The sequence below is a fragment of the Embiotoca jacksoni genome, unplaced genomic scaffold (assembly GCF_022577435.1).
Source record: "Embiotoca jacksoni isolate LCO1_2020_lvr unplaced genomic scaffold, fEmbJac1.0.p SCAF_3, whole genome shotgun sequence".
Taxonomy (NCBI): Eukaryota; Metazoa; Chordata; class Actinopteri; family Embiotocidae; genus Embiotoca; species Embiotoca jacksoni.
The window spans coordinates 13,421,033-13,435,887 of NW_027185381.1; the positions used below are offsets into that span (position 1 = coordinate 13,421,033).

Below are 14,855 nucleotides of genomic sequence, written 5' to 3' on the forward strand. Positions count from 1 at the left end.
CTGGTTTGACACACATATGTCTCTATAAGGTTTTCTGTATATTTAAGCCTCATCGGCCAAGTATGCAGATTGACTTTGCCTGGCTCTCAAGATTTTTTGTACCATCCCATTAAGCAGGATTTATTATTTCCCAAGAGCTCGCTGCTCCATTACCTTTTGGAGAATGCCTAAAGTGTGCGTGTGTGTGTGTGTGTCTGTGTGTGTGTGTGTGTGTACATGCATGCAGGATTTCTTTGCATATAACCTGAGCACAAAAAGCTGGGGGGATATCATGGCATTGCGTGATGATTGTTAGGATGATACAACATCCAGTCCCGCTGGTCATTATCACCGTGATGCTTGTCATTAGTCAGTGAGAGACAGAGTTAAGAGCTCCTGGAACACACTACCCAGCTCTGAGAGTCTGCATAGATGGCTTGATTTAATAAGGACATTAAAAAAAAAGAAAAAAAGCCTTATCTCCTGTCCTTAAGAGAAGGTCAGTGTGTCTAAAATAGCTGAAATGCTATGATAGCAGTTTAGAGAGATAAGATATCTCTTGAATACTAATGTAGAACAAAGCTGTTTTAGGCTCATTTCACAGCCTATAAGTCACACTTGATTTTGTGCTCCATTGCTGTGTTTATGACGTTTGTTTCAAAGATGCAGTTGATTTTTATTAATTGTTGGTTTTGATGACCTTTTTACAATTCAGTGTGTGATAGACCTAAATGTATACATCTGTCATGGCTTTAAAAGAGAAAGATCAGATTTGTGTAGCACAAGTATTTATTCTTCTCTTGTGTCCAACCTTATTTCTTATGATTTCTCCTGCGACTCCTTCGTAAAGTCCTCCTTAGACCCCTGACCCCTTTAAACAAACCTTGAATGTCATGACACTACCCATTAACGCAGAAAAGCATGGGAAAATGAATAGAATATTATTACATGATATTATGTGTTTTTTTCTGCTTTAATTTCCTGTTAATCATTTCGTGACCCCTCAGATTTAAGCTTCAGATTCTGCCCAAGTTTGATACTGATATCGAGAAGGGGAATCTTAGATTTTGCAAAGTCTCATGCATGTTATTAGCAAAATATTATTATAGATACCCCCATTATCCTTCAGGACCCTGGCCTCATGATAATTTTGGTCAGAGTATTAGCCTGAGGTAACTCTGTTCTTAGGGATCACCACAGTCCTTTGGGTGCTGTGTTGCATTGTCCTTGGTTTGCTTTGGGAGAGCGAGCATTAGCAGTCTTTCTCAGATCCTCTGGTGCACCTGCAATCTCCTGATGTTTAACCCTGGACTTCATTGGAGTGTTGCAGTGATTACAGGCCGTCCTGAGGGACATCGATTGTCCTGCTCCTCCTAGGCAAGCCCCACACAATGCTGACGAATGAACTCGTGGCCCTGCCAAGTCCAATTAACTGTCAGTGCCGCATCGACGAGCTCCTCCGTTTGTTGAGAGTGAAGAAAAACAAACTTTTAATCAAATTTGCCTCCGGGCCCTTGGGTATTTGGGGTTGTATTTTGCATTCCAGTGTGCTCTGCCTGGCCTGCAGCCGTGCCACCCTCTCAGAAGGTTACATTGCATGTTGCTCGTGTGAGATAGCAGTTTTCCTTCACCTTAATCTAATGGCAGCCCTATCTTTGTGACTGATGAATCATCCAGTGCTACCATTTTAAGATTACACACCCACAAAGCAGAATAGTAAGCTAGGTCAGCTCATATAAAATATATTTTTCCACATTAACATTGTTAAATATAAAAGACAGTGTTTTGATCGTAACAGAATCACAGCAGACTTATTGTGTGTGTTTTGTATGAGTTTACTGCAGTTTGTCACCAGAAATGCTTTCTCCCTGGCACCTGAGTGCACGTCGGTGTCGGGAATGTCTATGAGCACCTTTGACTAGTTGATCGATAAAAGCATGGGTTACAATCTTGCAGAATAGTTAGGTATTATAATCTCCACAAATACCCCCTGCTAAATCTACCAAGGTCAAGATAAACAACTCTACTTTCCTCTTCTCTGATTAGACTAATGCAGACATTAAAAGCCCAGAAATTCAATTAAATTGGTGGCTGTGGCCACAGAGGGAAAAGGAAAAGGACAAAACACGAAGAGACGCTATCACATGGCTAGGGCGTACTAAGTAGAACAAAGAGATGTAGCCTGGGATCTAAACATTGACAAAAGGGCATCTGGTCGATAAGGATCAAAGGATATTTTAGAGGAAATGTAATCATTACCAGTTACAAGGATGCATTCATGAGGACCCAATCTGCGTTGTGCAGAAACTGATCCAAAATTAGTTGTACAGCTGAAATAAAATGGCACAAAACACAAAATCAGTGCCACTGTAGCCATCTTTCTCAGACAAGCACACGTCACCAGCCGATACGACGTCATGTCTTAGACCTATAGGAGTTCATCATGTCCTGTAGTGTGCACTTCATTAAGACCTTTCAATTGAGTTTAGATGGATAAAAGGCAGAAAATGCTGACTGACATGGTTCAGGCACCCGCATCCTCAAAGTGATGAATCCCTCCTGAGAAATTAGATTTGCAAAGAAACTTGACACCACGTGATTCTCTCAGCCTCACACTTTAAACACGAGCTTGTATTATAATTCTGGGACTCACTTCCATTTCAAGTGTAGGCATACTGTAGTATGAATGACAAAATCGCCCTCCGCCACAGAACAAAAAGAGGGTTAAGGTCCATGGATCAATATCACTGGTCCTTCCATTGACTCTGAAATAAGGTTTTGGATGGAATTATTATTTTTTTTTTTAATCTTTTGTTTGTCCTTAATTTCTAATCAAAAGTGGCCAATGATTAAATCAATATAGTTTTAAATGTTTTAAACTCTGTGCTCATAGTAAATGTCATGTAAGCTGAGATTCAGGATTTATGCCCCATGCTGACCCCACTAGTACCTGATTGCTTGATTAATTTCTTATCTGCCTCTTCGATGTGACTACAGTATCCCGCTCCCTTTCTCTCGCTGTCACTCGCTCACACACAATGTTCCACTAAGTTGCTGTTGTATACTTTTTACTTCACTTTGACTTTGAGAATCAGGAAGAATAATTCATGGGCCTTGCAAGTTTCAGAGACTGGGATAACAATGTTGCTTTCAGAGCCAGCAGTTCATTTGAGCTGAATTCTAGGATTTTTTTTTTTTTTTTTTGGGGGGGGAGGGGGGGGAACTCTCCAAAGGCTCTGTATTATCCAAGGTATAAAGAAAAACTCATAATCTACAGTTTTTCTGTTTCAATCAAAGGCTAGAGATGTTTTCCTATTTCTGTCCGTTCATATTCATAGCCATCTATGCATCCACTACTTCTTACCTAATTGATCATAATGCAGTGCTGTGGTTTTCAAACCTCTATTTTTCAGATATTTAAATATTTCACAGAATCCAGTACTAATATAGTAGGTTTTAAATATGCTCCTATACCATATTTTGCTGATTTTTAGATAAATCTGAATTATCCAGTGGAATTTTGATCAATAATAGATCTATATGAAAAATAAAATGATGCTTTTCTGGTGTTTTTGGCTTCTTTCTCGCCAATTTATATTATTTAAATCCACAGGGGAAAGGTATTATAACTGGTCATATTATAAATTGAGGCCAGTTAAAGTCTTTTCTTCATAAGTTTCCTCACACAATATATTTCAGTCTGTTGGCATTACCGGTGGTCAGGCAGGTAGAAACTCCCTCCAAGATTTATGGCTTCATGATGAGCATTTGCATAATGTGAGGTCATTAAAACGCAATTATCCTCATGTTTCCATGCGCGTATGTGTTTCTGTATTGGTGGGTTTAATTTGGTAGGTGGATAGACTCACTGATTGTCGGTCTTTCAGCTAAATCATGTTATGTGTTTACAGTGAGCGACATACCCATATGCAGACGCGTTAAGACTTATAAAATCATTGTGTTTTAGTAGACAACTGACAAGTGTTGTTTGCTTACACAACATTGCATGCAGGGGAAATGGTCAAAGGCATACAAACAGGAAAAATAATCATTTTCTGTGCATTTGCATTCATGAACCTGTCTATGTTGGTCAAAAGGCTTTTTAATGCTCTTTCACTCCAATTTTGTTACTTTGCTGTGCAGGTATAGCTTAAGATAATTTAAATAATCAAATTGACAGATGGCTAAACATTTTATAAGCTCACACTTCAACTTGTTATTTTTTAACACCTGGTGTGTTCTTCATGTAAATGTGGCTCTGAGTGTTGACAAGGATTTGTACCGGTTCTCTCTGCCCAGGAATCTACGAGTTTAATTTTTTTTATCTCATTTAGTGTTGGAACTAATCTTCGTTTCATATTAGTTTTAGTTCACACTTTTGATGCTTTTTCAGTTTTCTGTAAATGATCAGTTTTAGATTAATTTCTGATTTATGTTTTGAATTTCTAAGACATGATTTAAAAACCAGAGGCGTTTTTTTTTTTTTTTTTAAAGATTCACTGTGTAGGATTTAGAAGGATTTATTAGCAGAAATTGAATGATATTTATAATGATGTTTTCATTAGCATAAAATCACCTTAAACTTGGAATCATTGTGTTTTTGTTACTTCAGAATGAGTCCTTCATGTGTGCTACTACTACTACTACTACTACTACGAATGAGCACGCCATGTTGAAACATGCTCACAAGTTTACAGTCTTTTTAGTTTTAAACTGCATGCATCAGCCGTCTGTTAAAGTAAATTATCTAACAACTTGAAGAGAAGCAATACCGTAACATACCTCTCAAAAATATATTTTTCCTCTCCATCTTTGCTCTGTTCTAACCTCTTAAAGTTTGAGAGGCAGCAGTGAAATGGTAATAGTTAGTTCTTTCAAAGCAGCGCATGTGATATTTAACTTGAATTTTTATCATTTGCAATGAAGAAAGGCATCCACAGAAACAATCCGCTTCTCTCCTTCACCATCTTCTATTGACTGAAGTATGCTGGTTTAAGTAGAGCAACAATATATGTTTGCAACATATTGATCATACGGGCCAGTCAGCTGTGAGTTCAATTACGCTGCAAGAGTGATTCAACAAGTTTCTGTGGACATTTGAAAAGATTTTCCACTGTGAAAACTTCTCAACATTACAGTACAATATCTGGAATAAATTCAAGCTGAGCATTGCTGTCTTTTACCATCGTGTTAACTTTTAACCGTCATGCTTCAAGCCTGTGCAAGGTTGAGTATTTGTTACTGATAACACTTCAGATAGTTAATACTGATTTACCTTTTCAGCTAAAGAAAGTCATGGCACATACTGTATACATTTATTAGAGCTGATCAATGGGATCATCGTCATCAAGGGTTACTTGACCGAGTGCTGTTGTTTTGAAGGGACCCTCATGGATAACTTGACCATGCCACCTTCTTTGTGTTTTAGCAATATGAAAACCCTCCTTACTCTCACATTTAGAACTGAAAGGATTAGTCGATTAATTCATCAGTCAGTTGAGGAAATATAATTGGCAACAATCTTGATAATTTGATGATTGCTTAAGTTATTCTTCGTGTTTTAATTGTGGTTATTGTTGGGGGGAGTTTGTACAGTTTTTCATACACAACAAGCAATTTCATGTCACATTTGGTTTTTGGGAAATTGCGATATCTTTCATTATATTCAGACATTATGAACAACATAGTAGTTTAATTTAATTATTGATACATTTTTCAGAAACTAAGCTGATTAATCAATAATGAAAAATAAGCATTAGCTTCAGCTCTATTTACATGGAAAGACAAAGACAAAATGTGTTTTTCTGTAGGTTTATTTTCTTTTAGACAGCTTTGTAGATCACACCATTTTTTTGTGTTTGTCTAATCGAATGTCTAGTTTTCATGTTACGTTACTGTTGCCACAGGTGATTGTTTGTTGCAGGGGTGACCTACAGGTCAAATTTGTTTTTCAAATTTTAAATGTTAAATAAATAAACAATTAGATGATCTTTCAAAAATGATGTGTAAATGTCAGTCTGACTGCTCAGTGTTTATAATTTGTGCATAATGGTCATTTGTGTCTGATACAGTATGAAATTCAAGCTTTTCTGTTGTGTGATGTTGAATGTGCTGTGCAGTGCGACTCCGAGGGGCTTTCCTGTAGCCTGCAGGATGTTATGTTGTTTGTTATTGTGGCATGCTGTGCTGGTGATTTTTGTTGTTTTGTTTGGCGACGCACCAAACAGAACCTGCTTTTCTAACCTGCTATTTTCAGTGCAGCAGCCTGGCGTATACATAGATAATTGATGTCATGTAGATTTTAAAATATCTTTTAAGCTTTTACCCCCTGATAGTGAGTCCGAAGTTCACCTATGACAGCCTCCTCTGATTAAAACCTAGTATGTTCAGTGCCACATGAAACCCTCCTCATACACAAATCTTTACAGTTAGTCTTAACCTGTTAGGATGAGGTTACATTTTCTGTGTCTCTGCTGCAGGAAAGCCACAGAAGCCATACGACAAACACAGAGGTGCACTAATTAGTAGCATGGACACAAATTGACACGAAGAGTTTGTTTCTAGTTATGCAAATAAATTCAGTCACGCATTGGGATACCTGAGGCACAACAATAGCCACTCACACTGCAGCTCTATACTCAAAGTAAAAGGCAGTGCAGGTAAAAGACCTTGATATGATGATAATAAATGTAATAAAGCACATCAGAAGCCATGAGACAAAGGACTGCCATGTAGTCAGTTTTGTTTTTGTATTTCATTTATTTTTTTTAGCCCTTACAAAAAAACAAAACATGAGTTTCCCATGTTTTCCACTTGTATGCCAAATGTTGTAATACATGATAACATGGGGAAATATGTGGAAGAGTTATCACATGGGAATCTACACAGGCTTCACACATAAAAAAAAAATATTCCAAAACCACATGTTTCCCATGGCAAAATACATGTTTTCACATGTGAAATTCATGTGGTTTTCTGTAAGGGAACATTTTGTATTTTTCCTCTTGTTGTTTATCACTGTATATGGATACAAAAAAGCAGATCTGTGACTGTGGCTTTGTCAGGGTAAGGGAGATGTACCTTCTCTTAATCTGGTTTGGTGAAAATTGGGTTAAAGTTTACCTGCGGTGGTGGAAGATCCATTACTTTCACTGAGTAGTAATACTATACTTTAAAATACTGTGTTAAAAGCAATAGTTACTAAAAATACAAATATTGGGGAAATGTATATGCAGAATGGCTCCTGTCAGTGTCCAATACAATGGATCATAAATACGAATGCATTATTAGTGATTTAAACAGTACATTACTATCTGATTATAGTTTTGTATGTGCAATCTCACTCTGTAAAGTCACTGCCATGGGCTGGCTTTAAACTATATCAAATTAAAAAGTACAAACTTTGCCTCTGAAATGTATAAAGCATTAGCGTTGGGGGATGCCTGTATTGGCATTATATGACTTTAAATCAGTCTCCACTCCGTGACTGCACCCCTTTACGTTGACTGCTGTTGCCCCCATTGCAACTTCTACTTCATCCTAATTAGAATTAATAATTGAAAATAGGAAATCAATGTGTGCAAATTAAGTGTGGTAACAGTCGGTTTTATCGGGTTGACATTGTTTCTTGAGCGGCCTCGTCATTCCCAATGACTGATTTACTGTTTTTGTGTCATGTCTGCGATGCAGCACAATCTTTGCTGTATTTATACTCCAGTCATTGTGTATTGTTGTGCACCACAGGTAAGCGTCCGCCTCTGCTCTGATTGCTTTCATGCTGTTGTCCTGTGGCAAGAGAGCAAAGGGTTTGTTTTCTGCAGGACAGGGTGAAGGGTAAATTATTAATTGGAAGGAGCAGTGGGCTGTGTAACCATTTGCTGATCCAGAAGCTTTCATGAGCCGTGTCAGGTTCTGTTGAACAAGTGACTGTTTTATTGCACTGAGGCGAGGCATCTGTCGCAGCCTGCTTGCATTAACGCTCAACAGGGCCGGCTTTATTAGGAAGAGAGGGCTGCTCTTTTAAGTAGCATCACTTTTAAGTGCTTGTTTGGTATTAAAGCATGATATGACCTGGCCTTGTCTGTCTTGGTCAACCACTGCACCTGTTAACCCTGTTAGTGCTGCGCTGCAGAGGAGCTGCCTGGCACCTGCAGCGCCTGTATTGATCCGGATTCACATCCTGAGCAGAACTCAGACAAATGGTCAGATCCTCGGGATAAACAACCAGGCCAGACTTTTTAATCAGTAATGCATAGTCCTAAAATAATTAAGTTGTTCACTCATTAGTTTTGTGGTTCCAAACAGGCAACAGTCAGATCTCGTTACGTCTTATCCAACTGCAAGGTGGTATCAGGGGGCAGCATATGGAGCATTATAGTGAACTGTCTTAGTGGCAAACTGTGTTCGGAGAGTCTGTGTTGTGTTGTGGGTCTGAGTTGCTCATCCCCCCCCAGGGAAATGTGAACACACAGGGGCTCAGCTAAGATGAATTAAGGCAGGACAGAAGACACGCCCAACAGCAGAAGCTGCAGGACGCTGTTATTCCAATTCAGCAGAACGGCCCCCAGGACTATTGACAGTTTCTTCTGTATATTTAGAAATTAATTTGTCAAGCTCTCATGGCTGTATCTATACTTTTTACTTGTCACGTCTGGGTTTTTCTGAGGACTAATAAATAACAGCGTCATAGATGTCAGCACAACATGGAGGGGACAGTAGGGCTTGTCTTGTAGCATATTGGCAGCTTTTACAGCCCCAAGTTTAACAAAGCTGAGAGACATTTATCACTCAGTGCAAATTTACCACTTTACACAACAATCATCACTTTCCTTCTGGACCCTGGAACCAGCCTTGCCTGCTTTTCACTCTATTAGTCTGCCTCTGAGTCAGGGAGCTGTGATGAATAGCTGCATGTTAAGTTGGGCTTTTATTGAATAACTCCTATTACAAATAGCTCATATTGACTGAGGAGCAGAATATTACGCATTCTTGTGTCAGCTAAATTGTATGAAGGATTAGTTCATTGTTCCTTTCAAAAATATCATTCTAACATTTAAAATGTCGAAAGAAAGCTTGTCTCGTCGTGCCATTTTTAAGCAGTGACTTGCCTGCATTAATTCTGGCCATGAAGTATAATTTGAAAATTCAAATCTGTCAAGGAGAGAGGGAAAAAGAACAAAGCTAGTGGTACAAAGTGTGAATGAGACAATATGAAACTCAGAGGTGCATTCTTCTCATGAGGCAATGCAGGAGACTCATCAAGACAATAAGTCACGCTGCTTTGCTTTGCTACAAGCTCTGCTAAAAAGTAAGCGATGGGTAAAAAGCTCTCGGGAGCCAGAGCATTTTGCCTTCTTATGTCTTTAGTTAAGTTATTCCTCAAGTGTGAGCAGTGTGTGTTAATAATAGTTATGTGACAGTGAGTGACTCAGGCAGTGGGGAGTGAAGTCGGGCTGTGTGCCAAATATTCCAGCAGCAATAATGTGGTATTTCCAGTTAGAGTTGGCAAAGCAGCAAGCAACCGTCTGCACCAGCCACCTCGAGTGGCCAGCATTTATACCAGACGTGATTGTAATTGAAGTTTGCTTTTTCCTTACATCCTCCTGCTGTATAAATGGGGTATAAAACTCGGGTGCCATTTCAATGGGGAGAGATATTCTTGTGTTTAAAGAGCTTGACTCAGGCCCCTCATTTTGCATTTAGCTTTGAGAAGCTTATGGCAGCTTTCTGTGGCATAGACGTCTCCTCACAGAGAACAGTGACAAACATTTTGCTGCAGAGGCCAAGTTCAGGAGAACTTCTGAATGAAGTCAGCTGCTGAAAGCTGTTTGGTTTTAATCCTTTTGCAGCCAGCCTCTGATTATGCAGACTCTTGAGCACACTTCAAAGCTTAGCACCACCATGATGACTCTCTCAGCCCATTCTTTGGACATCACCTTCAGAAGTTTACTACCTGCCCGTAGCCCTCATCGTGATCTGTTTTGTTCCAGCCAAGGGGATTTCACCCAGCATCTTGGGATTGGACCTTTCCCTGTGTGTGAGGTTATCCACATTCTAACTGTTATGCATTATGAGCTCTGAGTCAAGCCTGGCTAGTGTATATGTCCTTTGGTTAGGCGCATTGACCCAGGTCAGACCAGTTAATGGGTTGGATTGCAACTTCTCTACTTTCAGACTTGTGTGGGATTCATTGCCTATACACCACAACCCACAGGGGTCCTCATCTCCGCACACAATTTAGCTGTACTCTCTCGAAGCTGAAGCCTTAATGCTACATGCTACTTTCTTCTGCTGTTTCTCTCTGTTTTTGCCCGCAGCTCATCATGAACTCTGACTCCTTAATCACAGTTAAATGCTGTCAGAGCTGGGAAGTGAGAGACTACTGGGTAAAGTTTGAGAACCTCTGTGTAGGAGAGAGACAGCGAGATAATGGGCTTTGCTCTCAATGTGCTGAGGCCTCTAACTGCAAGCTAAAGAAGGTTTAAAACTTCAAATGGTAACATTTGTTGAGCTCTAAGCACCAGAAAGTCTGCAAATTAAGCACTGGATAGATTTTGGTTTATTTCAGTTTTTCTCTGCATCTCTGGAATTTTTCTCTGACATCATATTTTGACTTAAACATGTAAGAATATAAAATGCACTCTCTATCACTGTGGTCAAGGTCTGAGCTGAAGCCAGAGGTGAGTTATAGACACTGCCTATTTTTCTGCCATGCTGAGGGAGCACTGTTGAGCTGAGGGAGCGCTGATGAGTGCTCATAGACTTCTAAACAAAGTTGCAGCTAAACTGCTCATCCATTACCATGGCCGCCTGCACACACCTCAGATTTAATGTGCCAGGGTCGTTTGCGTGGCAGCCGCTTAACCTTCAGGGAACTCATTCATGCCAGTCTGGAGGCCAGGAGCAGATTATATCAAATCAATGTGAGCCCTGTAATGTGGCTTCTAGTCTGTCCAACCACACAAGTAATACTGCACTAGCCCGGTGTTTCGGGACCCCCTTCGGGGCAGACCTGTCTGTATCAGGGAAGGGCTGATCATCTTCCTGCTGTGTACCTGGAAAAACAGGCCTCAGTGCCGACCATGAAGCAGGGTTCATTAAGCTTCTACTCCGGCTGATCACAGCTCTGGCAAAGAGAGCATACAAGGAGGAGGCATTGTGTCTTTGCATTTACAACTGGATCTCAAACTGGGCTTTTCTGAGGCTGTACAGCTGATGGTGCTGCTGATGGAGGAACATGAGGCCATACCAATCACTTATATCATCACCAGGACCTAAAAAGAACAATTAGGCTCGGAGTGAAGACTGCCTGCTACCCCAGCTCAGTGCTGATTGTTCATCAAATTGAAGCTGGTTGTTCATTAAACCTAAAAAATTAGCTGTTTGTTTGCAGTTTATGGGATTTATTGAGGTTTTTTAAACAGGCCAATTCCCCTCAGGAATGTGGGAATTGATTGTTTTACATCATTCTCTCAGGTACCACTTAGCAATGTCACTGAGCTCTACTCTATGTAAAGCAGCTAGTTTATGTAACTTAACCAATTTACAGCTTGAAAGAATGTTTTTGCTGTTGGTCATTACTGAGGGACGAAACCTCCGGGATATTTGCATAGTTATCACAGAGGATGAATGTAGTCTCATCCAGGTTCTATTCCAAATTAAAACCTTCTGCACTATTACTATAAGTTCAATACAATTAGTCAGTCAGTATTAAAGTTTAAAAAGTGAGCAAGTAACAGCAGTTTGATAGTTTCACTGTCTCCAGCACCTTAGACGTTTTTCCCCATTGGCTATTTTAACGGCTGACTGCTGAAGTTGCACCTGAAAAAGGTGTTAAAAACATTAAAGTAACAAACTAGTATATATGAAAAATGACTCGTTCCTTGTTTGCTCTTCCCTGTAGTCAGTGGGAGGTGTGAACAGCTTGCACATGTGCTTCCCTTTTTGCAGATTAAATTCAGGGTGTTATTAAGACCTTTCTCTGTGACAGTTGTGGTATATTAACGTCACATATATTCAGTCTGGTACTGTTTGTTTCACCACCAATTTCTTAGCAACAGACCTCTGTTTTGCACCTGTTTGATCATTTCATTTTGCTTGATGGTAATGCAGCTTTACTTATTTTACTACAAGGGAAGAAGCAACAATTTGATTCAAAACACAGTAAACCAGAAGTATGTATGATATTAACACTGAATTTAATGACTTATTATTATTCCTAATATATAAAGGGGTCTGCTTGTTATTAAACTAAGGTTGTCTCATAACTCCCATACATTTTTCCCACAATGTTGTGGAGAACTTAAAAATTCAAACTAAACGAATTAAAACTACAAATAAAATGAGTGAAAACTGAACATGCATGACCAGAAAAACTCAAAATGCTAATGCTGCTCACTGTTTGCAGCAGGCTGCTATTTGACAACCCATTAGGCTAAGCTTTGTAGCAACTAAGTAGGAGATAATGTGTTGACTGTGTATCTGTTAGTTTATTTTGCTGTCCTTCTTCCCCCTACAATAGATTGACTGATGCAGCTTTCATAGTATCAATAACATTACAACTGCAGCCAATTAGATAATTAAGCTCTAAGCATTAGCAGCCGTTACGTAAGATGAGGATGATGTTGTTGCTTTCCATAGAGCTGTCAAACTGAGTCTTGTTATTGGAAATAATAGAAAATGTGGAAGTTGAACTTAAACTTTAAGTTATTAACGTTAAAGCTGCAGTATGTATCATAAGGCATTTATATGTGACAGTTTTGTTGATGTTAACAAGGTAAAAGTCATCACAGAAATATTCATATCAAAACAGTCTGAAAATGAAAGAGGCTCAACAGGTATCTTATGTGAAATGTGTACATTTAGTTACTTAAAGATACTGTTCAAGCGTTAATGTGATCATACAACCTGTCTGGAAAATAACATTAATGTTTTCAAGCTCTCTGTAAAGTGTATTTTTCATACACAAGCTTTCTGTAGTCACTTGTCTTCTGGGATACCAGGTGGTCATAGCTTGATTAATGCTTTGTATCACTTACATTGACAGGAGACATGCATTTTGTTACGCTGTGTCGCTGGCCTTATAAATGTATTGTACAAGCTTTGCACATGCCGTAGTGATGTTTGTAAGTGTGAAGCAGGATCAGAGGTCTGACAGTCTCATATAGATTTTTTTTTATCAGATTTTTATCTGTGTGGAGTGTGCATGTCCTTCTTGTGTTTGTGGGTCCATTTCTCTGAATATGTGCGAGTGATTGTTTGACAGTGTTTGCTGCGTGATGGGTAACAACCAGTGAAAGGTGTTGATGCCCCGCTTTTTGCTTAGGGCATCCTTGGATGCATACGTGCTCCCATAAGACCCTGAGCAGGGGTGAAGACAGCCAATGAATTTAAAAGACAAGGCTGGTGATATGTTATATTTTTATTATTCTTGTGACATCCATGGAAAGCCTAAAAACAACAATGCATTATCATATCTTTCGATAGCCTGCGTTTGGAGCTCTGTACTTTATGTCAGCCTTGAGCTCATATACTCCTGCAGAAGATATAAATCAAATCTTGATTTTCTTGTTTCAGTTTTTAAAAAGATGAATTTATTTCCCAAACATCTTTTAGCAAATACTCAGACAGGAACATTTTGTGTATTTCTTGTGTGCTACAGAGTATTTAGTATCAGCTATATGATGGTTTATGTAGCGTCAACTCATAAATTACAGTACCTGTGCAATATTTTTGGCAATGAAGAAACATGTTACCACGTGCAACAATGTAGCTCATTGTGTTTTTAATTGAGGTCTGTGGCACACAGGATATTAGCCTCTGGCTACACAGATCATATTTTGGCTTCAGCTGGTTTTGATCTTTTCATGCAATTTGCTGACAGTAAAATACATATGACAAGTTTTATCCTTTAAGATAAAAATAAATATTTTATACATTAAAACTGTGACGTTTCATTGAATTAATGAATAGGCAGACAATAAACAGATACTGTAAGGCAGTAGTAATAAGAAGTAATTAGTAGGGAGTAATGATTCCCATGAACATTTATTATTCATGATGAACTATTATATCTATTACAGAAATTGATTTATGTAATTTTATTACTTTATTTGCTTTTACATGATTTAATATGTTCTCAAGGATAAATGCTGGCGCATATTCTTTTTTGTTGTTGTTTCTCTGGCCTATTTGATGCGACTTCTCTCTGTGCCTGCAGGCTGTGAGAGTGACTACTGGGGACCTCACTGCAGTAATCGGTGCCAGTGCCAAAATGGGGCTAAGTGTAACCCCATCACAGGTGCCTGTGTGTGCACCGATGGGTACCAGGGATGGCGTTGTGAGGAGCTCTGTGAGCACGGTTACTATGGCAAGGCGTGCCAGTTACCCTGCCAGTGTCTCAATGGTGCCACCTGCAACCATGAGACAGGAGAGTGCATCTGTGCACCGGGGTACACAGGGGCTTTGTGAGTACCAGCAACATATTCATTCCTTTGGCACTTTGAATAAAGAAATGTTGAAATGTGTTCTCTGCTGATGCAGGGAACTGCAGGCAAACACAGGTTATGTGTCTGAGATATTTGACTCTTGACTTGTGTGATGACAGCTGTGGAGAGCGCTGCCCCTCCGGTAGTCATGGGCCTCAGTGTGAGCAGCGCTGCCCCTGTCAGAACGGAGGAACGTGCCACCACATCACTGGAGATTGCTCCTGCCCTGCGGGGTGGACGGTAGGTCACACAAGCAAATGTGAGAACGCAATGAAGAACAGAGGCCTGAAAGACAGAATTGGTGTTACAGGGAAAAAAAAGTTTAGATCTCTAATGTAGTCTGACAGCAAAGACTTGCATCTTGAGACATGAATATTGGGATCAATGTGC

General features: G+C 39.5%; 1 protein-coding gene across 8 annotated transcripts in view; it reads left to right on the forward strand.

The window, feature by feature from the left end:
* Positions 1–14,855, forward strand: part of megf11 (multiple EGF-like-domains 11) — a 70,281-nt gene that overhangs the window by 29,289 nt on the left and 26,137 nt on the right. For all 8 annotated transcript variants that reach the window (XM_069162174.1, XM_069162180.1, XM_069162175.1 and 5 more), the window contains 2 exons: positions 14,198–14,444; positions 14,585–14,705. In XM_069162174.1, coding sequence (XP_069018275.1) covers positions 14,198–14,444; positions 14,585–14,705 — 368 coding nt within the window. The remainder of the gene's footprint in view (positions 1–14,197; positions 14,445–14,584; positions 14,706–14,855) is intronic.